Source organism: Corella eumyota, chromosome 3 (assembly GCF_963082875.1).
Source record: "Corella eumyota chromosome 3, kaCorEumy4.1, whole genome shotgun sequence".
Taxonomy (NCBI): domain Eukaryota; kingdom Metazoa; phylum Chordata; class Ascidiacea; order Phlebobranchia; family Corellidae; genus Corella; species Corella eumyota.
In genome coordinates this window covers 8791790-8815191 of record NC_137492.1, presented here as the reverse complement: position 1 = coordinate 8815191, position 23402 = coordinate 8791790, and the positions used below count along the sequence as shown (strand labels likewise).

Sequence of the window (23402 nt, the reverse complement as noted above, 5' to 3'; positions counted from 1 at the left end):
TACAGTTAGAGAGTTTTAATAAATTTTCAAGAGATAGGTGACATACAGTTAAGATCGCTAAACGTAACAAGATAAATTAAAGTATTTTAGATAATTAAGAAAACTGCTTTTACTTATAAGAATTACGCTCAAGCAATTCAACGTTTCTTTAGCTTAATTTCAAAGAATTGAGAAAAAAGGGTTATCATTACTACGTTAAAAAAAAACAAAGACAGTATCACCATAAGCTTACTTACAAAATAGAGATAATAAAAACAAATTGCTGCACACTATATAAAACGCGAAACTATCAACAACCAAAAAATAAACACAGAAGGCGGCGAATAAAAGTATTATTTATACAAAGAGTAGGGGGTGTAAGAAAGAAGGGATTACCGACTGCATGACAAAAATTACTTACACAAATTACATCATAATTTAGGGAAAAATTTCTAGGTTTAAATGTGCATTTTAAAGAAAACTAATCAATTTATATTACATTTTAAGTTTTAAGCAAGAAAAAACATTTTATTAAATCAAGTTTTAAATTTTTGTTTAAATAAAACTAATTTTTTAGTAAGAAATTTTTTTTCTGTTTGTCTAAATATCCAATTTCATTATTCTATTTAAATATTACACTGTCATGAATATAAAATTATAAAAAATTTACAACAAAGTCAGGGTAAATTGAACAATATTGAGTTTAAATTCTGGATAAAAGATAATAGGTTGTGAAAATACATTAAAAAGTAAACCTTCCTTATAATTAAAGATTTATTGATATTTAAACAAAAAACAGATGTTATTGCTTATACTTTAAATTTATGCCACCCAAAAACAACTATATTTAAGATGTTTTTACAACACAAAAACAATTACAATCATAAAACTACAAATAATATAGTTTAAAAACAAAATGCGCCATCAATTAAAGCAGAGTAAATATACAATATTAAGTTGCAGATAAAAATATTGATAAATTTTTAGTTTTTAAAATAGCTATAACCTGAAATAAAATTATGACACAAAGTTTATTAATTTTCAAGGTTTGTGAGTGTATTTCGCTGTGTTACCTTCAACTTAAATGTTAAATATACTTATTTGGCAATGACACTATTTTAATTCCTTTACAAAATAACTGTCAGCATTTTTACAAAAGAGAAATTAAATGCAACACGAAACTATACACAATTAAACAGCATTTCAAATTGCTTTTTTTATTTTTCTATGAGGAATTACCTGTTTATATGAAACAAAAGCAACATAGTTTTGTTACAAGAAAAACATAATTTCATCTGCTTGTAATCACTACAATCTAAAACTTTGTTAATTTAAGCCCATTTTTTGTAGAATTTCCTGTGGTACGGTGACGTAATTTGCTGGAAAAACGCCAGAGCGATTTTCTATGGGGCGGTTGTCACCAGGTCGACCCTCAATACATCCACGCCACCAATTTCGATCGATCCACTCTGTAACTGTTATAACATCGCCGACACGGAAATCAAGCTCGCCAACTTCTTGGCGGTGAAAATCGTAAGCTGCTTTGACTTGAAAGTGTTGCTGATAAAATATTTTTAAAATGAAGAAAGGGTATAAAATTTTTTGCTAATTTTGCAAATTAAACTAAGACACTTAATTATACAAAAAATGTAATGTTAAAATACACTTTGCTTACTTGCATTATTTTAGAAATTATTTTTTTTACAAAAAGATTGCATTTAGACAAAATAAATAGCTATCAATAATTTAAACCAGCACATTTTGTCACATAATTTAAAAAAAATTATAACAAAATAAAACATATTTTCTTACCGGTTCGGGGTTATTGCTGGGAATATCAACAAGTCTAATATTTTGGGTTCGAGAGATACTTTGTTGTCGATGGTAACTGATCAGGTCATTTAGAGATTTGAATTTTACAACCCACAAAAAATATTTGCCAGCTCCATCCCGCAGAACTTTAAAGTGTTGAACGCCACTTCCATATCTTAATATAATATTTTAAATATTTTATTAAAAAATTTAAGCCTAATAATGATTTTCTATCTGGGGATAGTTTAATAGGGTACATATTTAACATTTTGGCTATAACTATTTTTTAATTGTTAATACCATTCCTTTTGCATAAATAACAATTTTAGTATAAAAAGAGTGCAAAAATCAAAACAGTAGCATCATTGAAAGTAAAGGAAATAGGAACAATAAAAAAATTTCAATATAAAATTAGAACAGTATTCGATTTTAAGAGAAATATGTAAAAATTGTTATTACAATGGTTTTAAAAATTCAAAGGAGTTTGTATTAAAAATTATTTTAAATGAAGTATAGTACTTTATATTTATTTATTTTCCTCTTGCCAAGTTGATTGTTAAAGTTTAACAAAACTGGACTGCTATGTAACCGAAGCCCTACTGTTAAGATTAAATAACTTATTTTGTATTCAATAAAACCACGTAATATTTGCACATTGGCTTAGTTAACAAAAGCCAAAGCTATAACAAACACTAAAACATAGACAAGCTAGAGAATGATCCATATGTTTATAAATGTTCAAATTTTTGGTCTTTAAAAATAAAAAAATGCCATTTGTGATGCGCGAGTAAATATATAAGTTGCAAGTTACGACCATATCACAAAAATTAAATTGGAGCCTGTAGGTCGAGCAATCAACTAGTACAAACAATAAACCTAAGTTTACTTTCACTTTGGTTAATAGAGTGCCCGTAATATTTTTTCAACATAATATTCTGGTAGCCTGCTTTTAGATCTACATTTTAAAACTGCTCTTACACAACAACAATTAGTGCATACATTTCTAAATGAAACAGAATTTCTAATTTAATCAATGCCTTACAAAAATTTAATTAAAGCACCAACGTCACTACTACACAATTGTAAAAACCCAACCATATTCCTACAGAACAAGACAATTAAGATTCTACATTTAACTAATGAGTTGTTTAGACTTAGGCTATACAACAAGTAGTAAAAAAATGCAAATTTTGACCTAAAAATTAAAAAAGTTAAATATTTACTTGACAGATAGGGAGAAATCACCGGGTGAGCTTTCACTTTCACGTATCAAAAATGCACCGTCTGGGTAGTTTGGCTTGTTTAAAACTTGCTCAGCTTTTATTCGACTCACTTTTCCATAATACCACCTGAAAAATTTTTTATTTTTAAAGTAAAACACCAAAAATTTTGGAAATAGAGAATAATATACACAAATAGTGTTTTAATGTGTATATTTTGTGTGTTGTGGGCCCTAGTATCAAAAAAATAAATACTTAAATCAATTTTTTTATTTGTTTTTTTAATTTTGATATCCGATAAAGGATAAATCAATAGTACAAAATAATAAAGAATCCTAGGAAACATAAAATTTTAGCTACATTTTAGGCATGCTTATTTGCTAAAAAACAATGTGAACCTATAAGGTTACCATGCTGCTCTTAAGAAATGTAATGGTTAATTTAACTTGAGTGACCACAAATCAAAATAAGCCTATTCCTATTTTGTCGCTTAGATTTTCCTAGATTTATAAAGGCTACAAGAATATAAGAAATTAATTTAAAATGTAAAAAGTAAAAAACAAAAACTTTTTTTTCTCTTTTTTTTAAATCTTTTTTTAATTTTGACAATATTTTTGAAAATGACAAATTTTAAACTAAATTAACATTAAGCATACTTGTGGGTCAGACTTGCTTAGTTTAAAAGGCATTAACTTAATTTAATCTGTATACATTAACAACAAACTTGGCCAATGTGGTTTATATGTCTGAAATATTGAAAAAGTATGCTGAGCTGGCTTAATAAAGCCAACACATAAATACACAAAGAAAAAAACATTCCGGTTTGTTTTAGCCATTTCAAGTTTACACATTTACTTAGCCTATAAAAACTCTTTATAATAAAAAAATAAAAAAATCAAAGAGTGCAAAATAGTTATTACCAATTGCTTCCTTTAAAACAAAAAATAATTTTTAACAATATTGTGTTATAACCAATGTTTATTTTTAAGAATTTGTTTAAGTAATAACAGAACAATAAATTAAGAACTTCAATTCAAATTCTCTAAAATTTCGGTTTCAAAAAGACTTGTAAATATGAGTAGAAATTTATGATATATATATTTCTTTTAATCAGGCTTGAGTACTTACTCATGTGGTTTAAATTGAATGTAATTCTTGGGGATTAATCCGTATTTTCCATCGAGTTCTGCTCTGCACCAATTTTTATCGTCATCAAAGTTTAAAACCTGTTATATAACATAAGTTAAATAAACATTATACATTAAAGGTAACCAATACTTAAATTTTTTTTAAATATGTCAAAAAAGTTGTATATACATGTTTAAAAAAATAAAGCAACATTATAATATCCACAAAAAGAAGCAACTACCTACAAAAAAATAGTCATTTAAATACCCATACGAGAAATACAAATTGCAATAAAAGGTAGTACATATTTTAAAGATAAAGCAACAGTCTACAAAAGCATGTTGACTTGATGTGCCTACATGTTTACTTAACCACGACAACAAATCCAAACACACAGCAACAAAAGAGAAAAAATTCACTCAACGATCATAACTGCCTTTTTATTGCAAATGTTATGATATAAAAATTATCAGCTTAAATATAGCCCACTTTCTATCTTATTATTTAAATTTTTTGAATCAAATTGCATGGGTAACATGAAAATTGAAAAAATGACTCAATACCATAATAAAAGTTTCCTCATATTGAAATGAAAAATAGTTTTAACAAAACCATCATTGGAAAATTTTTAAAAAAAATATAGATATAAATACAATTTTTATATATTTAAGTGCAATAAAATTGGGTTCCTACAAAAATTTGTTAAAGAAATACGTTGGATACTAGCTTTGTTTTAAAATTGTTTTTTTTTAACAATAAAAATTTAAAATATAATACATAATAATTTTAAAATTGCACCAATAACAATTTAAAGAAAGGATGAGGTTTGGGCCTAGTACAAAAAAGAGAAAATTCAATCCATACTTTACATTGAATGAGTTATATATATTATATATCTTTTAACAAAAAATAAATGTTTAATGAGAATAATATTTTAACTAATCATTGGAATAGAACTTGGTGGCCAATATATGTATGTATGTCTAATTAAAACACCCTCAAACTAAAAAACTGTTGTTAATATATTAGATAAAAGTTATGTAAACATTTTAACAATAAAAATGCAGTCTGTAGGGAAGGGTACAATTAACTAGTTCATACATTATTAAAAAAAATTTGCAAAAAAAAAATTGAGATATAGGAATGACCATGTTATTTTAAAGCAAAATTTTAAAAGAACTTAAATAGTTATAAACTTCATTAAAAGATATATATGCTTACTTTATACTGTGAACTAAATGGTTTATATATGTAAAATGTCTTACAATTAAGTTTTATGCTGTAAATATTTTATTTTTAACATTAAAAAACAATTCAAGCTACAAATAGCAAGAAATAATGTTATATGTTGGGTTGTTAGCAAAACAATTGGCAAACTTTATATTACATGTTTTAATATTTGTGGTATCATAACAAAAATAAATATCTTTATTCTAATTTTACCTACCTTAATAACGTCAGTTCTTCTAAAACTAAGCTCATCGTTAGCAGTTGCATTAAAATCATATTTTGCGACACACTCCATGATTAAACACAAGGTTCAACTAATTCCAAGTTTTTTGCAGAAAATGTAACAATATGAAGAGTTAACTTTTTAAAGTAATATGAATGCAAACCAGATATTTAAACTGATTACTTACTTTTACATTAGAGTTTTATGTATCACTAAGCTAGATAAAATAAGTAATTAAAGACACTGATGAATATTTAAATATTTTAGAAATGGGTAAGTTTTGATCCAGATGTCAGTAGGCCATTTTATATATTCATAGGAGCTTACTAGGGTTCACCATAATATCATCGCAAATAACACTGTTTACAACTTACTAAAATCTCTAGGAAAAACATCATATTTAACTGGGTCTATTTGTCTACTGCATAAATTTATAAAATCATTTTCAACTTATTTAAAATTTGTACTAGTTTTATTTATTGTATTTGTGTTTAGATGCGTTCAATGTTACATTTTAAAATTCCTTACATTTAAATTATCTTTATAAACAATTAACATCTATCACAATTATTACATAACATAAGCATTTAAAAAAAACTCGTCTTAAAAGACTTCTTTTCTTTTATTTAACTTTGTCCATGACGTCAATAATAGTTTATGACACCGAAAAACACCTCCCACCATCTAATAGACAGACAAAGTCGCCATACCAGTTTCAATTGTCTGATTGTTGTTAAAGTAAAACCGTTTGGCGTCATTTACTAACAATCTCACTAAAACGCCCTTTTCTAATCATAACTCTTAAGAAATTCACTCGCTGCGTAAGATTTTTTACTAGACCAACCTATTGTACCTCACATAACGTGACTGGACTTACAAAAAAACAATATATAGTGTAGACAACGAAGTGTTGTAGAACAGTCTTAGAAATAAAACGATGACGAGTGACTAATAACCTGCAGGCCATCTATATATAATTTCCACGCAATTTTATGACGTCATCGCACTTGTCCAAACTGGAAACAAAAAATTATGACGTCAACATGAAATAGTTTCGATAAAACTACTGCCAACCTATTAGCCTACAACATCGCATAAAAATTAAAATCGCATTTAAAAAGAATTTTCCGTTTTGCTAATATTTATTTGTTCTAGTTAAAAAAAATTAAAGATAGAAGTTTATCCTCAATTTTATAAACATTTTTTTAAAGTTTAACTATTGTCTTACATAAGTTTTTTAGTGAAATAAGTAAATGTTTAAAACATTTTTTGTAAAAATATTTTACAAAACAGTAGTTACCAAATTAAATTTGTTTGAAGTATCATATTTTAATTGAGGTATCATATTTTATTTAAAAAAGTAAGCAATATAAACCACTTAAAAATTAAACATTAACAAGTTGAATAGCTACATTATTAACATAAGAAAAAGCTAAGCTAAATCACAATAAGTAATTTAATTTTTAAACAAAGTTCTACAATATTAAAACGCTATATGTTTACATTTTTTATTAGTTAAGGTAAAATTTTAGGTTTAATTTTTGACTATATTTTTGCCCAAAAATTATTCATTTAGCTTAAATCAAAACAATCACATCACCAATCTGTAAGTAACGATTAAATAATACAGTGGATATATATTGTAAGAAAAAATTAAACAGTGAAGAAGGAACATTGTTATAGAAAGTGGCACATTTTATAGAAATATAGTTACTTAATAGGGAAGAACATTTTATTTAAAGTCACTTATATACACATTTACAAAACTTAAAAAATGCACATACAAATTAATATGATACAATTTATGATATATAAACAAGTTAAAATTATAAATCAGTTGCATTTCAACACAAAACTAAAATGAAATAGTTTTAAATAAAAATAAGTGATGTAATTTTAAACAATAAAATATTTCTCTAGCTCAGTTTAGGTTGATTATGCATAGCTAAATTAATACTGATTAATATATTTATGCTGCAAATTAAACACAAAATGCCAAGTAATTATAATCAAAAAAGACAGCACAAAAAAATTTTTTTCAGTATTTGTTAATAGGACAATTTTTTTATTTGCTAATAGAGTAATTTTTCAAGACAATTACAAGTTAATGTGTAAAAGATAAATTAACGGTGCTACCTCTAACTTTTTTTGCTACTAATAAATCTCTTTAATCATCGTCTTCTTCATTTTTCTCCCACGATAATTTGAAGTGCTTGATTATAGCTGCTGACATATTCTCGATAACTTTTGTGCGATCATTTAACGTGCTAAGAGATGATTTCATCAGTTTTAATTTTTGATTGACCGACACAACTTTTACCTTCAAATCTTGAATCTCACTCTACTCAATAAAAGTTAATATAACAATTCAGGTTAATATTATACATTTTAAATTGATTTGTAACAACTAATACTAAAACAATACTATAAGATGATCTACATATGATGAGCTTGGTGGAGCCCATGCAAATATATACATGTTCAACCAACTAAAAAGATTTACAAAAATAATTACCACAAATATATATATTAAGTAACAACCATATTCCAATATAAATGCAGCCTGTAGGGTGAGCAATCAACTATTTATATTATTATCCTAATTTCTTAACTGGAATGAGTGCCATAAGTATTGTTAAAGTATTAAAAAATAATTTTCATTTTGAGTTTAGGTTTTTGACAAAAATATATAAAGTTTTAACCTCATCAGGATTGAGGGTCTCATCAATAGTTTTATGGTTTAGGTGGTCTTCAGAATAAAACCACCTAACAATCTGGTTTCTGGCGCGATACATGTTGGGATAGAACAAGCGAAACTTGCGCAAAAAACCACGACGAAGAAATTGGGGAAGAGTGTATTCAACATCTAAAGCAAGTCTAACCTAAAATTCAGGATTTTATTTTTTTATTTTTTTCCTAAACTGACCAATTTATTTGTATTTTTATATATTGGTAAGGTAAAGAAAATATTTATACAGTTTTTTAAAAACCCTGTAATGACCAATTTACTAATTTCAATATTATGCTTTAATGTTAAATACTGACCTGCATTGCAAGACTTTCAAGCTCAGCATTATCTTGTACTTCTTTAATATCATCTACTGCCAAACCAACCTACCCCAAACATAAATTGAAAAATAACTTAAAATCTTAACAACTCAAATGATAAATTAGGAAAATTTGTGAGTGTTATATTTCCTAATATATTTAACTTAAATTATATAAAAAAATTTTATTTAAATTATACCTTATAATACAATGAGTAAAGTTTTAGTAGTTAAAAGATTTATATCAGGTAAAAAAAAGTAACTACAATAAACAAAATAAAACTTACAAGTAAATTCATGATGATGATACTCATAATAATCATGAACACGAAAAACAGAAGATAAGTCACAACCTCATAAGTTAACTGTAAGAAAAATATTAACAAAAATAAAACACTTATAATTTTATTACTATTTATTTTCACATATGCACCATCCATATATATTAAAGTTTAGTGGCTGATATGTAGGTTCAATTTAAAGGCCTTTAAAATTTAAATAACTGCATTCTGTTTTGCACTGATAAATTGCCTCTATCATTAAGTATTTGTAAAATAGTAATTGTTTTAACCCAAAAAAAAAATTTTTTTACCTGGTCACTGTAAGCATCACTAGTTGACTCTGCGTCAAATATAGAAGTATATTCAAACTCACCAATCATCATCACAAATGTTTTTATTATCGACTTCCACCAACGATCAAACGAAAACTAAAAAAATATTTATTAAAAATAATGAATATAGATATATGGCATTTGTAAGATATATGGCATTATTTAAATAAGCAAAAACCGTATTAAAAAATCAAACAACACCAAGTCAGATTTAAATTATACAAAAAAAAATATTTTAAAAAATTTACAAAAGTTTTTTAAATTAATATTATATAATAGAAAATGAATATGAATAAGAGCATTGTAGCCATTTTGTTGAAACTGAGTTTTTAACAAACAAACCTGATTTTGAAGAAGAACATGAAAACTGAATGAAAATCCAAGAACAAATAATGCAAACACGAATGCAAATGAAATAAAAGTTCTCAAGACATCACTAAACATTAAGACAAATATTCCAAACTTTGGAAAGTTTTGGATAAAAAGCAGTAACCCCATCCAAGAAAAAAATAAAGCTGCAGCGCCACATTCCCATTGCCAATTCTGTTAAAAAAATTTTAAATAAAAAAAAATTATAAATTTTATGCCAAGTTATAAAATACACTTTTAAATAGTGAGTAGGTATTTTTAGTAGATAAACTACTTAATTTAAAAAAAAAGTTTTTTATAAACACTAAGTTACAAATAGAAAAGTATATTATATAAACCATTATACCTCTCTTATTCCTGATAACCTTGAATATTCAGTAGTGTCAACAACCAACAGAATTGAAAGAACATATAAGGATAACTCAATCAAATTTGTCAAATCAATAAAGTAAGAGAAACGGCGTGACATCAACTGGTAAAGCTAAAACCCCCAAAAAAGTTTTTTAGACATAAAATTTGATAATCTTATTTTATTTCAACAACACATCTTAAACTATTTAAATATAATCGATCACCCAATTTTAAAAATAATAATACTAACTTCTTTAACAAGGCCAATTCCAGATAGTATTATGATAATGTAAGTAGATATATCTCTATATCCACTGTAGTTCGGTTGACATGCAGAACCCCAAACAGGTATAGCCACATCTCTTACAAATACACAAGTATATGGGTATACAGTGGATGTTATATCTGAATTATATTCGAGACACGATTAGACTAAGTTTAAATTATGGGTATCAATAAAAAAATAAATATTTTAAATAATACTCTTAGTTTCACTTATTTATTGCTGTATGATTTTACATTCTTAAAATTAAAAAAAAAATAATTATAAATTTATTTTGTTTACAGATTTTTTAATAAAGTTGCATAAATCTTTATCTATATATTTAAATTTTTGCAAAAAATAATCAAACAATAGAAAAATTAAAAAAACATATTTTTGGTAAATTAAAAAAGATTATAGACAGTCTTAAAAAAAAAGTTTTTCATTTAAAAAATTAAATTTTTATTTACTTATTGAGTATGGTGGTAGTGCAGTCAGCATGTACGAGTTTAATATAGCCATAAAAATAACATAAATCAAAAGGTTGGTGTAATACACCATTCTTCCATAAGATCTCCATTTGTGATTTAATAAACTCACAACAAGGGGATGTCTCAGTAAATTTTCTCTCTTAGACTTCACCTAAAACGAAAACAAAAAAGTAGATTTTTTTTAAATAGTATTTAACATAATAAATGTTATGCTATCACTCCAAAAAACTAAAATTGTGTAGACTTTTTCTTAGTTTTTGTTGACACAAAGCATTACTAAGATTTTCTCTCTACATGTTTTTCCCAGTTAAATAGTTTTTTTTTTAAAGTTAATTTCTTACAGATGTATAAACTTGGTGACCATAAAAATCAAAAGGTTTTAACAAGATTTTACTTAAAACCTATATGCAATTAACTATCCACTAACATTTTTAATAGTATCTTAAACTGCTCAAGGCAACTTAGGACTGGGTCAGGGGAACAAATGTAACCTATGTTTAAGCCATAAGGTTGGCCTCAAAACATCACAGACAAAAAAATAAATAACCCCAGTTAAAGAAAAATTTATAAAAGTATCTTTTACCATGATAGAAAGTGGATGGTTGGTTAACAATACAGAAGAGTCTTTTGAATAAGGAATAGCCTCAGATGCAATTTTGCCAGAATCATCATAAATCTAATACAAAGAGCATAAATAATAGATAACAATAACAATAAACTATTTTCTTAAGTTGAAAAATATTAAAATATATTTTTTGCTTTATTTTTTTTTGAACTTTTAAACTAAGTAAGTTAATGTTAGTTAATTTCAATATCACGTGCTACAAATTAATAAAATAATTTAATATGAAATTTGGGGTTAAAATAAATCCAAATGTTAAAAAATAAGGCAATAAATAATTGGTGTATGCATAGTTCGGCTTAAAAAATAAACTTAAAAGAAAAACAAATTAACATCAAACACATGAAACTAAAAATCCCCAATATAGAATACAAAAAATAAAAAAGTAACAAAACAACAAATATCAGGTGCAAAATATCAAACAATAAGAACCCATGCAAAGTTCTTATGATTTATAATAAAGTACCACTTTTCCATCATAATCAACTTCATAAGCTGCTGAGCCCATTATTATCTAACACAGGATTTAAAATTGTTTAGTTTTTAATTCACATTATAATATTATTTTGGTTAAACGGTTTGTTAGTTGAATTTATCTACTTAAGATATGTGTTAAAAATATCATCACAATAGTGCACAAGGCTGATGTCTTTAAAATAAAAAAAATTGTATTACAACAAAACAAAAAAATCAGTAAATCTAAGCATAAAAATGTTAAAAAAAATTTAAATCTACTTAAAAAGCTAACAGTTTAGTGAAACCCTGTTAAATAATTTTGATTTATACTATACATAAAGAAATCTTATCCCATTTTTTTACCTACTTTAAAATGTAATCTAAGTTAAACTTAATTTATGTTAAGTTATATCTGCTCAAACTTACAAAGTTTTACTATTTACTAAAATATTTGAAACTTTTTATGTATTACATTAAGGTAATAGGATTTATATTTTAATAATAAGGGGTATTCTGTATCGATAAGCAAATAGTGTAACATTGGTTCAACTTAAATCCTTAACCTTTTGGCCCATAATTCGACGTCATGACCGTTATACTACACTACATGACTTTTATTGAAGAATAAATTTTAAATATCAGCTTTTTATAACTAAGTTATCAAACTGCAAAATAAAAAATTAATTTATTTAAAAAAATTAATTCATAAATAACTACCTGAAGGAAGCAGCTGTAACTATAAATATACTAAAATGTTTTCTAGATTGGATTAGCTTTCTTGTTACAAAAGTAATAAAATTTACCTGGTTATGACCATCACCAATAGGAACACTAAGTTCCGAAATTGAATCATCATTTTCAACCCAATGTGTGCATGAATATTCATCATCTAAAAATTCGTAGTCAAACGATATCTAACAAAATGAAAAATAAATTCAAAAAAATAAAGAATAAAAATTATCTAGTTGATTGCAGTTCATAATATGGTCGCAACTTGTTACTAATATATGCAAATTTACCCATGTACTACAGATGGCAGTTTTTTATATTTAAATGGCAATTGCGTTTAATTAAGACACATGAATATATATCGTCTACTAAGCTTTACTATATACAGTTTTTTAAAAAAGATTACTTTTCTAGTTTGTGTTAAAATACTAATATACACAAACTTGAGGTATTTTTAAACTTTATTTAACATCACTAACCCAGTAATCCTTATTATCCTTTAACTTTTCACTGTGTCGCAAGCATTGTCTGAACACATCTTCTGCTACCTTTGGCATCTTCTGGATAAGTTTTCGCATAGGTGTTTTTGTAAAATGACCTTGATTAAAAAAAGCTAAATGTTGCTTAAATATAACTACATGTACCTTATAATCCTTTAAAAATTTAGGATTGTAAAATACAAGATAGACTAAAAATGCAATATGCTAAGTAATAAACTTCAGGTAAATAAAGTTTTATTCTTAAAATTGAAAAGTTTTAAGTTTAAATCCTGAATCAGTAAAGTATAAGAGATTGTTAGAGAACAGCAAGTATAAAGTACCTGAAAAATTTAATAACAGGTACAAAAACTTTGTTCTATTCTCAAAAATTGTATTTACCTGTTACAGGATCTCTTGTTCTGTTTCTCATTACTTCTCTCCACTTCTCACAAGTGACAAGATATCTTGCACATTCCGGATTTCCATAATCGATCGCAAAATCCAATGCATTTTTACCATCAACTGATCTACTGCCTACATCAGCATTCCACCTAAAAGAATCAAAATTTTCCAATAATGAAAAAAAATAAAGTAAAAAAAAGCAACAACCAAATTAACACTTTGTTTAATATTATGCAAATTTAATTTCAATTTTTTTAGATTATTGTTGAATTTGGTTCATTTTTCATTTTTTTAAAGCAAATTATCAAACTTATTATAGAGTTTGTTTATTAAATTGCAGTTTATTTTTAAACTTACAAAACAACACTTCAGAATTTTTTATTTTTTTGCAAAAAAGTTTCCTTTTTGTAAAAAGACAGGAAATAGAATTTTCCAGAATATTTAAACAATTATTATGAGTGTTTACTTACTTGATGAGAACTTCAACCATTTCAGGATGACCCTCTTGACAAGCAAGGTGAAGTGGGGTAACTTTCCGTTTGTCCTTGGGGTCCACAGGGGAGTCGGCCTCAAGCAAAACAATTGCTGATTTGTACATTCCAACCGAGGCACAACAATCCAATGGAGTCCACTGTTTAGCATTTCTAAGTGGTTAGAAATTTGTAATTATGATTTATTATTATAGTTTTGTTATTATTAAAGTTTGAATTGTGCTTGGTGGTGAGGTGGTATAATGGTTAAAATTATTGGCTTTACAACATTAGGTCATCGATTTAATTCTCATTGATTTCATGGTGTAGCACCTTGTAGCAAGCCCAAATTAATAAAATATACTTCAGACATGTACAAAACCAATCAAGAGATTAATTATTAGGTAATATGCTAAAGAATATCTCAATCTGTCAACGACAACTTAAGACTGGGTGGGAAAAACAAATTTTGTTATATGTTAAGGTGATTAGGTCAGTTTGCATAAATTTGTATAAGAAATAAACAGATATTTTATTTATCTAATAATATTTTTTGATACCTTTAAAATTTAATATTTAATATTTTGAATAACCAAAAAAAATTTTAAAATACAATTATAAAATATTTAACCTTGCTCCAATACTTGCTCCGAGCCTTACAAGCTCCCGGACACAATGAGTCCTCCCGCTTAAAGCTGCAAGATGAAGAGGAGTATTTGCTGCCTCATCATCATCATGAACAATCTCCTTCTTCCTCGAAATCAACTCCTGAATAATTTTTGCTCTTCCATAGGTGGCAGCAAGATGAAGAGGAGTTTGTTCATCTTCATTCTTGGAGTCAATAATTGCACCTGCATCCAAGAGAATCTGAATTTTTACAATATTTAAAAAAAATATATATTTTTTTCGAAAGTTAAAAAGTCAAAATTTTAACTATTTACCAATAGACCATTTCAAGGACAAATTACTTAACCATTAAAGAAATGGTTTGGTCGCAGTGTTTCTTTTTTAATTATGTAGGAATTTTTCCAACTTGCACGAGGATACCATTATTTTACCAATTGGTCAAGTAGTTTTTGAGATATCGGAATTTAAAGGTAAATATTGTAAATAGGAAAAATTCCTACGCTCGCAAGTCACGTGACGCACAACGTCATGTCGCAAGTTCATATGCTGGCAAACATAGGAAAATAACCTTATTTTGGCCTCTTTGAGCCATTTGTTGTACTTTTTTTTCATTATATATGATATTATATATTATATAAAACAGCTGTACCTTTTTAAGTATTTTAAATTGGGTAGGCCATATTTAAAAAAATTTAACCAATTTTTTTTTGAAACCAGCCAAAAACGCTTACAAACACTTGCAAGAAAGAGACAGGTCAACCAAGTGTTATTGAAGCAAAGTTAACCGTTAACACAGTCTTAGTTTTGTATAAAATAAAATCACTTTAACTTTGTTAACTTATACATTGTCAAATTGTTCAAGTTAGCTTATATACATATATATAGCCTATACAGACAATATTTACCGGCAGCGTGGTGTATTAGTAAGAACACTTGCTACACACATATGGGGTCGTGGGTTTAATCCCCACTGACTTCATGCTGTAGCACTCTTGAGTAAGGTGCCATAAACGGTATGAACTTCTGCTGAGCCAGCACTTAATCAGCAGCTTAATTATCGGGCAATTATAATCTATAATATCCCAAACTGCAACAGGCAACTCGAGACTGGGTCGGAGTAACTGATGTTACTCTATGTTTAAGTCGCGCATTCGACTTTCCCACATCAAGGATAAAGATATATACGAAAAAAAAATAATTTACTTTTATTTTGGTTATATTATAACAATTATTAAGGTTTCATTTTACAAATGTTAAGCACAAACTAAAGTTAAGAAAGGCAGCAAACACTAATATTTGTTGCCAGGGGTACAAGTACTTATGTATATTGTAGGTTATAATAAAAATTGTTTGGAATTGTAGATTAAAAAAACACATAAAAAATGTTAACCAGAATATTCAGTGTTTATAGTTTATTGATGTATAATATATATATGTGTCTTAACCCATGTGACGTTTAGTGATTAGAACTATTTTTATATGATACCCAACAAAATTGTTGGATATATCAAGTTTTAAGCAAAACTGTTCTAACAGGTAAACTTCGCATCAGTAACACTCAGTGGACCTGTCTGTTTCTTGTTAGTGTTTGTCAGCCAATATAATTGTTCCTAGCTGGTAAATTTTCAAAATTAACAACATAACCTTAATTTGTTAGAATTTTTGAAATACAGCCTACCTAATTAAAAATACTTTACGGCTAAATTTTGCTTTTCATGCTAAGTTTGTTTTCTGCAAAAAAAAACAACAAACGGGTCAGAAAGGCCAAAATAAAAATATATTTTTCTATGTCTGCCAGCATATGATCTTACGATGTTGACGTCGTGCATCGCGTGATTCGCGAGCGTAGGGACTTTACCTATTTACAATATTTTACCTGCAAATCCCGATATCTCAAAATCCATTTGACCCATTTTTAAAACAATGGTATCCTCGTGCAAGTTGGAAAAATTCCAACATAATTAAAAAAGAAACTCTGCGACCGAACCATCTCTTTAAAGTTAATTTTATAAATATTTTCATACAAAAAAATTAGTAGGCCTATTCTAAAAATGTTGAAATTCAATATTAATGGTTGCTGCAAACAAACCTTTAAAATACTGAAATTTCCTTTCATAGCAGCAACATGAAGGGGGGTGTCTCCATATCTGTCTGAATTCTCAAGCAATCCTTTAACTCTCTTTCGTTTCAAGAACAACTTTACAATAATAAAACAAACTTCATTGTTTTATACAAAAAAATGATAACTATTTTTTGATTATAAATTAATGTTATGACGAAATTTAACTTGTTATCAAAACACTGCTTGTAAAATTTAGTTGCTAATTCTTTATAAAATTCGAATTTTTACATGCCATAAAAAAAAATAAAAAAAAACTGTCTTAAACATTACGTAACAGCTTTAAACAAACCTGCAAAGCATCCTCTCTATCTTCCTCAGCACATTGATACACAACTCCTTTGTCATTCTTGTCAACAGCTGCCACATTTGCTTTGTTATCGAGCAAAACTGATATAGTGGAAGTGTGGCCATAGTTAGCTGCTATTAGTAAAGCTGTGAAGTTGTCTGAGTCGTGTAGTTCAATGTTTGCACCACTAGTAAAAATAACAAGTTTTAATTGAATATTAACAATATGTTTTCCCAAATTGAGGATAAAAAAATACGAAAAAATAATTTGATAATTATAAAAGTAACAGTTTTTAAAATCATGTAGAATGTCAAAATAATTTAATTTAAACTCCAACTAAGTTTTGAATAAAATACAATTGTTAGGAAACTATGCAAATAAACTAAAATAATTTATGAATGTAAATAAAATAACCCGCTAAAAATTAAAACATTTCAAAAATAGGACAAAATTTTGTACTCACTGTTTAATTAGATATTCAACAACTTTTGAGTGATTATATTGCGCAGCCAGAATTAGCGGAGTAGACAACTCTTCGTCTCTCACATCAATTTTAGCTCCATTTTCCAACAAAATTTTCACCAATTCGAGGTGGCCGTGCTTTGAAGCAAGATGTAATGGAGTTTCTCTGTTACTTCTTCGTGAATTTAGAGATTTAGTTAAGTCTATAAAAAAAATTAATATGTCTTTATTAATATGTCTAAATCTAAAATATTGTTTTTTTTTTAGAAAATGTTTTAGTTATTCAAATAGTTTTATTTATACCATTGGTTAAAAGGAGTTTATACAAAAATTTCCACACAACATTAAAAGCAATTTATTGAAATTATTTTTTTCCATAAATTAAAAAAAAATATTAAAAAAAATGTTATCCAAGTTACATAAACTTACTAAAAGCCAGAAGGGTTTCGATGATGTGTTTAGCAACATGTAAATGTCCATTATCAACGCACAAGTGTAAAGGAGTGCTACCATCATTATCTTTATTTTCTAACATTGCTTGAATATTTCGAGAATCAGTGTTAAAATGATCAAATATTAGTTGAACAATCTGTTAAATTGGCAAATAATATTTTTTAGTGAAGGTACTAAGCACAGCAGAATTTTAAACAGACAATATCACAAGTTCATTCATAAACCAATTTATCAAAAGAACAAAGCAGTGGTAAGCCTTTATCAATTAAAGTAAGTGACAGCATTGCATAAAAAGGTGCTAACGCTACAAACTTCTATTGAACCAAAAAATAATTAGAAGGTAAAACCTAAAAAAGGCAAAGGCAACCCAAAATTATGTCAGGGTATTAAGAGTTACCTCACAGTAAGGCTGTAAAATTTGCTTTCCAACATTAAGAACAAAAGAATTAAAAAAAGAATAAATCAAAATGTAATTTAGATGAAAAAACAGACCTGCAAATTTCCTTCAGCTGCAGCAAATTGCAATGGAGTCCCATTATCATTATCCCTGCATCTCACATTTGCTCCCGCTGTGATAAACTGGGAGGCAATATCAACGTGACCATACACTGCAGCATAATGAAGTGGGGTCATAAGCTGTTTGTCAGTTGCCTGTTTGTTTGCAAACAAGGTGTGGTTAAGATATTTTACAAAAGCAAAAAAAATGTGCTTGCTTTTTAAAATGGCACATAATATCAAAATTACCTCCAGATTTTTTTAATTTTATTATAAATATTTAAATAAAAAAACTAAATGATTTTCACAATACAATGATGTTATTTGTTATAAAAAAAATGTTGAAAATAACAAAATAATGATTTTAAAATTAAAAAAGTTTAAACTATGAAAAAAGTTTAGCAAAAAATTTTGAGGCCCAGGTAGTTATGGAGAGTTGTGAAAATATGTGTGCAAAAAAAACAATTTTTAATTACCATTTCTTTGGTTAGGTTTACAGTCTATCTGTCACAACTTTTGTTTATAAATTGCATATGTGACATGCTTAGACATAACAGTTTACTGTTACAGTATAAAACATGTTATATTACCTCAATATTTATTCCTGGGCATTCCATTAGCCTTTTTACACAAGCATGATTGCCTCGATAAGAAGCATGATGCAATGCTGTAAGTCCGTAAAAGTCTTTGCCGTTCACGCTGGCTCCACAATCAATAAAAAAATTAAGAACTCTTAAGTTTGCTTCCTGTTGAGCTACACCATCATCTTCACTACTTGTATCTGAGTTATCCTTAAAGAGAAGAAAATTTTATAAATATTTAAAATGTAAAACAAAAATTTTCATAAACAACACTGAAATAGAAAATAACTAAAGTATATTATACAACATGATTAAATTAGAAAAAAAATGTTATTTGATTTTTATTTTGGAAACACAATAATAACTCTTTTAAATACACGCACAACTTTAAGGAATTTGTAAGCTTTATGGACTATGTGTTATATTAAAAAACTAGTATTATTAGTATATAACATATTTCCTGTCATACAACCTACATTTTGACCTATTTGTAATTAATAAATCATTTTTTTGCTGTGGCTACAAAATATTGCCAAAGCACCACAAATGATAGTTTTTTTAAGCTCATATAAATTAAACATTGTTAAAAATACTTCTTATAATAGTAAGTTTGTTTGCTTCCTTACCTCAGATATTGGTTTTGGCTTAAATTTTGCCACTAAATGTAAAGCTGTCATGTCGTCCTCACCCAAGCCAGAAATTTCTAAAAGAAAGTTGTAATTTAACATTTTATGTTTAAAATGCTTCATATTTAACAAGAGCTATAAATTTTAAAAAAGGTACCTGTAATTCATTAAAATATTTTTTTAATATTAAAGTAGGTACTCTATGTTCTTTCTACACTGCGGATAATTAAAATAAACAAACAACATTTTTTTACTTGCGCCTCTCTCCACAAGTAATTCACACATTCTATAATGATTGTATCTTGCTGCATAGTGAAGAGGGGTAAACTTATCAGAATCTCGTTTGTTTAACTTTTTAACAGTCCGGGATGGAGTATATTGGTTTAAGACTGCTTGCATAAGAATAATATCCCCATCTTTCGCGATCTACAATTAATCATTAAATTTCATAGTAAGTATTTAAAAAAAATAATTTAAAAAAAATTCAAATATTAATTAACATATAGAGTATTAAAACATTAAATTAATAAAAGTGGGTTTGTTAAATGTTACAATAGCAAATAGAGAAACTTTTAGCCTAAATACTTAAAATATAATGGTTTTAATCTTAACTACATAAACCGTTAAAACACAATACTATTCTAAAAGAAACCATATAAGAGAAAAAAAACTAAATCCAAATATCAAAATTTTGTTTAAACTTTTTAAAAACATAAAAGAAAGTGAAATAGATATCATTTAACACAATATGGAAATGTAATCGTAAAAAACAACAGCATGGTGTAGTGGTTAAAACACTTGACTTGACACCATGACAGCATAGGTTTAATTTCCACTGCTTCAGTTTCGTCTCTTTCAGGTAAGACGCAATAAACATTACAGTTTAATGCCAAGCCCACAACCAACCACCAAATTATTAATTGGTCAACATTCTTAAGAAAATCCAAAACTACCTGTGGGACTTTAAAACTGGGTCAAGGTAACAAATGCTAACCTATGTTTAGATCATAAAATCAGTCTTTTCAAATCAAGGATAAGGATATAAAAAAGTTGTAAATTATAATTAATCATACCTGGTGTAAACTTTGTTCATCAGGATCAATATTATCAAGTTTTAATTCCTCAACTTTTTGTAATGTGTCTGCTCGTTGGAATGAACTACTAACATAGTTGCTAAAAATTTAAAAACATAAAAACATTTTTATTTAGGTCTTTAGTTAAAGTGTAAGTGACATTGACATTACAATTCTGAAAATGCATGGGAATACCATTAAAACTATAGTAAAAATTTTAAAGCAAAATTAACCTAATAACCTAACCCATGGTAAAAAAATAAGCATACCAAAATGGTTTAATAACTAAGATTAAATGTCCAATAATATAAAAAATGACACTATTAATTTAAAATTTAGCTTAATTTATATCATGAAATTGATTAAAATCCGCTCCTAACCCACTTATATTCTGTTTAATGCACTTTCTTTGACTTTGGGCCATTTTAAAAACACCTTAAAATTCAAACTGTTAAATCAACAATAAATTAAAATTTTTAAAAGTAAAACTCACTTCATTAAAGGAACTTCCACAACATTACTATATACTAAATGTTTTGCCATTATTACTAATTTATTTAATATTTACAGATTATTATAAGTTTTTCTTTAAAAATGTATTTTTAAATACCTCATGCTGGTATAGCTTATATATTCTTATTTTATTATCCGACCTATTTAAGTATTTTTAATAAATACATGGTATTACTCATAAACCTTATATAATATCTTATATAAGGCCGTTTCTACTTTTTTTTCTATGCTTCATTAGCTTAAAGTCTTACTTGTAATTTAAGGTAATTAATAATTTAAGGTAATTAATACTACTAATCAAACTCAATTAAAAACTAAACTACTACAAATTAAGTAGCCTACCAAAATTTTAAGACCCACTACTAATACATTTATATTTAAAGTTAAAACAGATATTATAATCACAATAGGTTTCATAAAATGTTTATTAAAAACGTTACTGCAAGACATCAACTTGTATCAGACAACTAATAAAAACAATATTTCTGTGGGCCAACAACTGGTTTTTCACTTGTTTCCTGTACACATTACACACGTGAATATTCTGAACTATAATTAACCTTTAGTGCCTATACAACTAAGGCATACAGTCAATTTATATAATTCTATAAATAACCCTGACTGGTGAAATGATTAAGCGAAATTAAAAAATAAAAATGAAGACTTTATAATATATAATATTTAAACTGTTGGGTTAAGACGTGATTATTTACCCAGTTACGCAAACAAATTCCTGTGTTTAACAAGTTTATTAAGTTTAACCTAATCTTGAATTACAAAGTAAATTACTGTATTACATAAAACAAAATAATTTTTATAAGAGTGTTTAGTGGGTGATATAGATATGTGTATATATAAGGCTTAACATACATATATATATATGATCTATGTATAGTGTAACCAGACACTTCAGCCCCTCAGACACTATGTATAGACCCTACATAGCCTGTATTAGTTGCGATTAAAAAACACAACAAAAATCCAAATACAGTCTGTAAGGCAAGCATTTAATTAATAAAAACCGATAAAACTAGTAAATTAAATGATGGGTCTAAAGAAAATACCTAAGATTGCATTTACACCTTTTATGGTTTAGTTATTAACTTTGCTTAAGTAACTGCATAATTGTTCAAATAGAGCATTAGTTTGTTTTAAAACTTACCATTCATAAACAGACCACACATCAGAGTTTAAGTTTTTTTTACTTTTCATAATTTTATAAAAAGTGTTATTTCAGCCTATCCTATCTCACTTGAAATTAATTAAAATTCAAATTGCTTTTAAACCCATAAAAACCAATTGTGACCGATAGTCCAGACACAAATTTAACTTTAACCTACAGTTTAACTTTTACAAAAATAAAACTGCCTGAAGGCAAAAACGACCTGAATTTACATTCATAATACTATTCAGACTTACAAATAAATTTTAAAAAATATTGGTGCTCAGATCTTATAAATTTTAAAGGTTTTGCCTACCCTTTGGGTAAGGGCTGTACTATGGTGGAATACTCGCTAAAAGGATTAATGTTGTCATCCACTCCTTCCTTTGTAGAAAAAGAAGTCAACTTAGAAGCTTCATCCATCTAAAAATAAAATCAACTTCGAAAAAGCAGTTTATAAACAACAAAAAAAATTAGTAGTTAAAATTTTAGGTGTTATCTTGCCTAATTAACCTTAAGTTATTAATTAAAAGTTAAAAAAGTAAATCAATATATTGGCAAATAATTTAATTTAACAACACCTCTAAAGTTTTATTTTCAAATCCGTTTCTTCTTCTAACAGGTTCAATTTTATTCATTAAATGATGAGTTTTATTATTGCTAGCTATATTTAAAATAATTTTTATACATTAGTTAACATTTTTAAAAAAAATTTTAAATTCTCTAGTAAGTTTTGGGTTATACTGCTTTACTGTAGCTACAATAGTTTACAAATATTGATCCATACATTATTTGCTAATATGAATAATTTATAACTTATTAACCAACATTATTTTACTTAAACAACATTACCATTTGTATTTTGATCACCAGGCACAGTAAAACCAGGTAAGTTTACTGGGTTTAATGCTGTATTTTCTTGACTGCTGTTACTGCTATTCGATTGGCTGTCCATTGTAAAGACATCAACCAACCTTAATCAAACAATACATAAAGGGGAGCAAACATTGTTTTAAGCCTGCTTTAAAATATTATTGTCAAAAGTCAAATACCTTTAGAATAAAAACTTTATTAAAAAAATTTACAACGTTATTTTTAATATTTTTTTGGAATTACAAA

The 23402-nt window shown here is 26.8% G+C and overlaps 2 protein-coding genes across 3 annotated transcripts; both read right to left on the bottom strand.

Annotated features, from left to right (window-relative positions):
- On the bottom strand, nucleotides 1-6405 carry LOC145746242 (growth factor receptor-bound protein 2-like). Of its 2 annotated transcripts, XM_082564477.1 has the most exons (6): nucleotides 5780-6405; nucleotides 5587-5683; nucleotides 4140-4237; nucleotides 3015-3140; nucleotides 1792-1966; nucleotides 1-1539 (listed from the first exon to the last, which is right to left on the bottom strand). In XM_082564477.1, exons 2-6 carry the CDS (start codon nucleotides 5662-5664, stop codon nucleotides 1306-1308), a joined length of 711 nt encoding a protein of 236 aa, XP_082420603.1. In that variant the 5' UTR covers nucleotides 5665-5683; nucleotides 5780-6405; the 3' UTR covers nucleotides 1-1305. The 2 variants fall into 2 exon arrangements, with proteins under 2 accessions (XP_082420603.1, XP_082420602.1); XM_082564476.1 differs by having other exon boundaries at nucleotides 5587-6402.
- A 748-nt stretch (nucleotides 6406-7153) lies between these two features.
- LOC145746399 (transient receptor potential cation channel subfamily A member 1-like) lies at nucleotides 7154-23331 on the bottom strand. Its single transcript, XM_082564681.1, has 28 exons — nucleotides 23136-23331; nucleotides 22865-22947; nucleotides 22600-22706; nucleotides 20609-20708; nucleotides 19790-19961; nucleotides 19536-19612; nucleotides 18919-19119; nucleotides 18326-18484; nucleotides 17810-17969; nucleotides 17382-17583; nucleotides 16922-17105; nucleotides 16600-16707; nucleotides 14515-14750; nucleotides 13884-14057; nucleotides 13411-13562; nucleotides 13012-13130; nucleotides 12607-12717; nucleotides 11814-11861; nucleotides 11309-11401; nucleotides 10705-10876; nucleotides 10223-10377; nucleotides 9968-10102; nucleotides 9595-9795; nucleotides 9211-9348; nucleotides 8927-9004; nucleotides 8638-8706; nucleotides 8295-8474; nucleotides 7154-7933 (listed from the first exon to the last, which is right to left on the bottom strand). The coding sequence occupies exons 1-28, from the start codon at nucleotides 23236-23238 to the stop codon at nucleotides 7760-7762; spliced, it is 3891 nt and encodes a 1296-aa protein (XP_082420807.1). The 5' UTR covers nucleotides 23239-23331; the 3' UTR covers nucleotides 7154-7759.
- Nucleotides 23332-23402: the final 71 nt, after the last annotated feature.

Coding starts and splice junctions, on each gene's coding strand:
- LOC145746242 (XM_082564477.1), bottom strand. CDS start 5,664: ATGGAGTGTGTCGCAAAATATGATTTTAATGCAACTGCTAACGATGAG. Junction 4,238..5,586: donor GAAGAACTGACGTTATTAAG/GTAGGTAAAATT, acceptor GTTATATAACAG/GTTTTAAACTTTGATGACGA. Junction 1,967..3,014: donor GATTTCTCCCTATCTGTCAA/GTAAATATTTAA, acceptor TATTATATTAAG/ATATGGAAGTGGCGTTCAAC.
- LOC145746399 (XM_082564681.1), bottom strand. CDS start 23,238: ATGGACAGCCAATCGAATAGCAGTAACAGCAGTCAAGAAAATACAGCA. Junction 17,970..18,325: donor CAGCTGAAGGAAATTTGCAG/GTCTGTTTTTTC, acceptor CCAATTTAACAG/ATTGTTCAACTAATATTTGA. Junction 7,934..8,294: donor AGACCCTCAATCCTGATGAG/GTTAAAACTTTA, acceptor TTTATTGAGTAG/AGTGAGATTCAAGATTTGAA.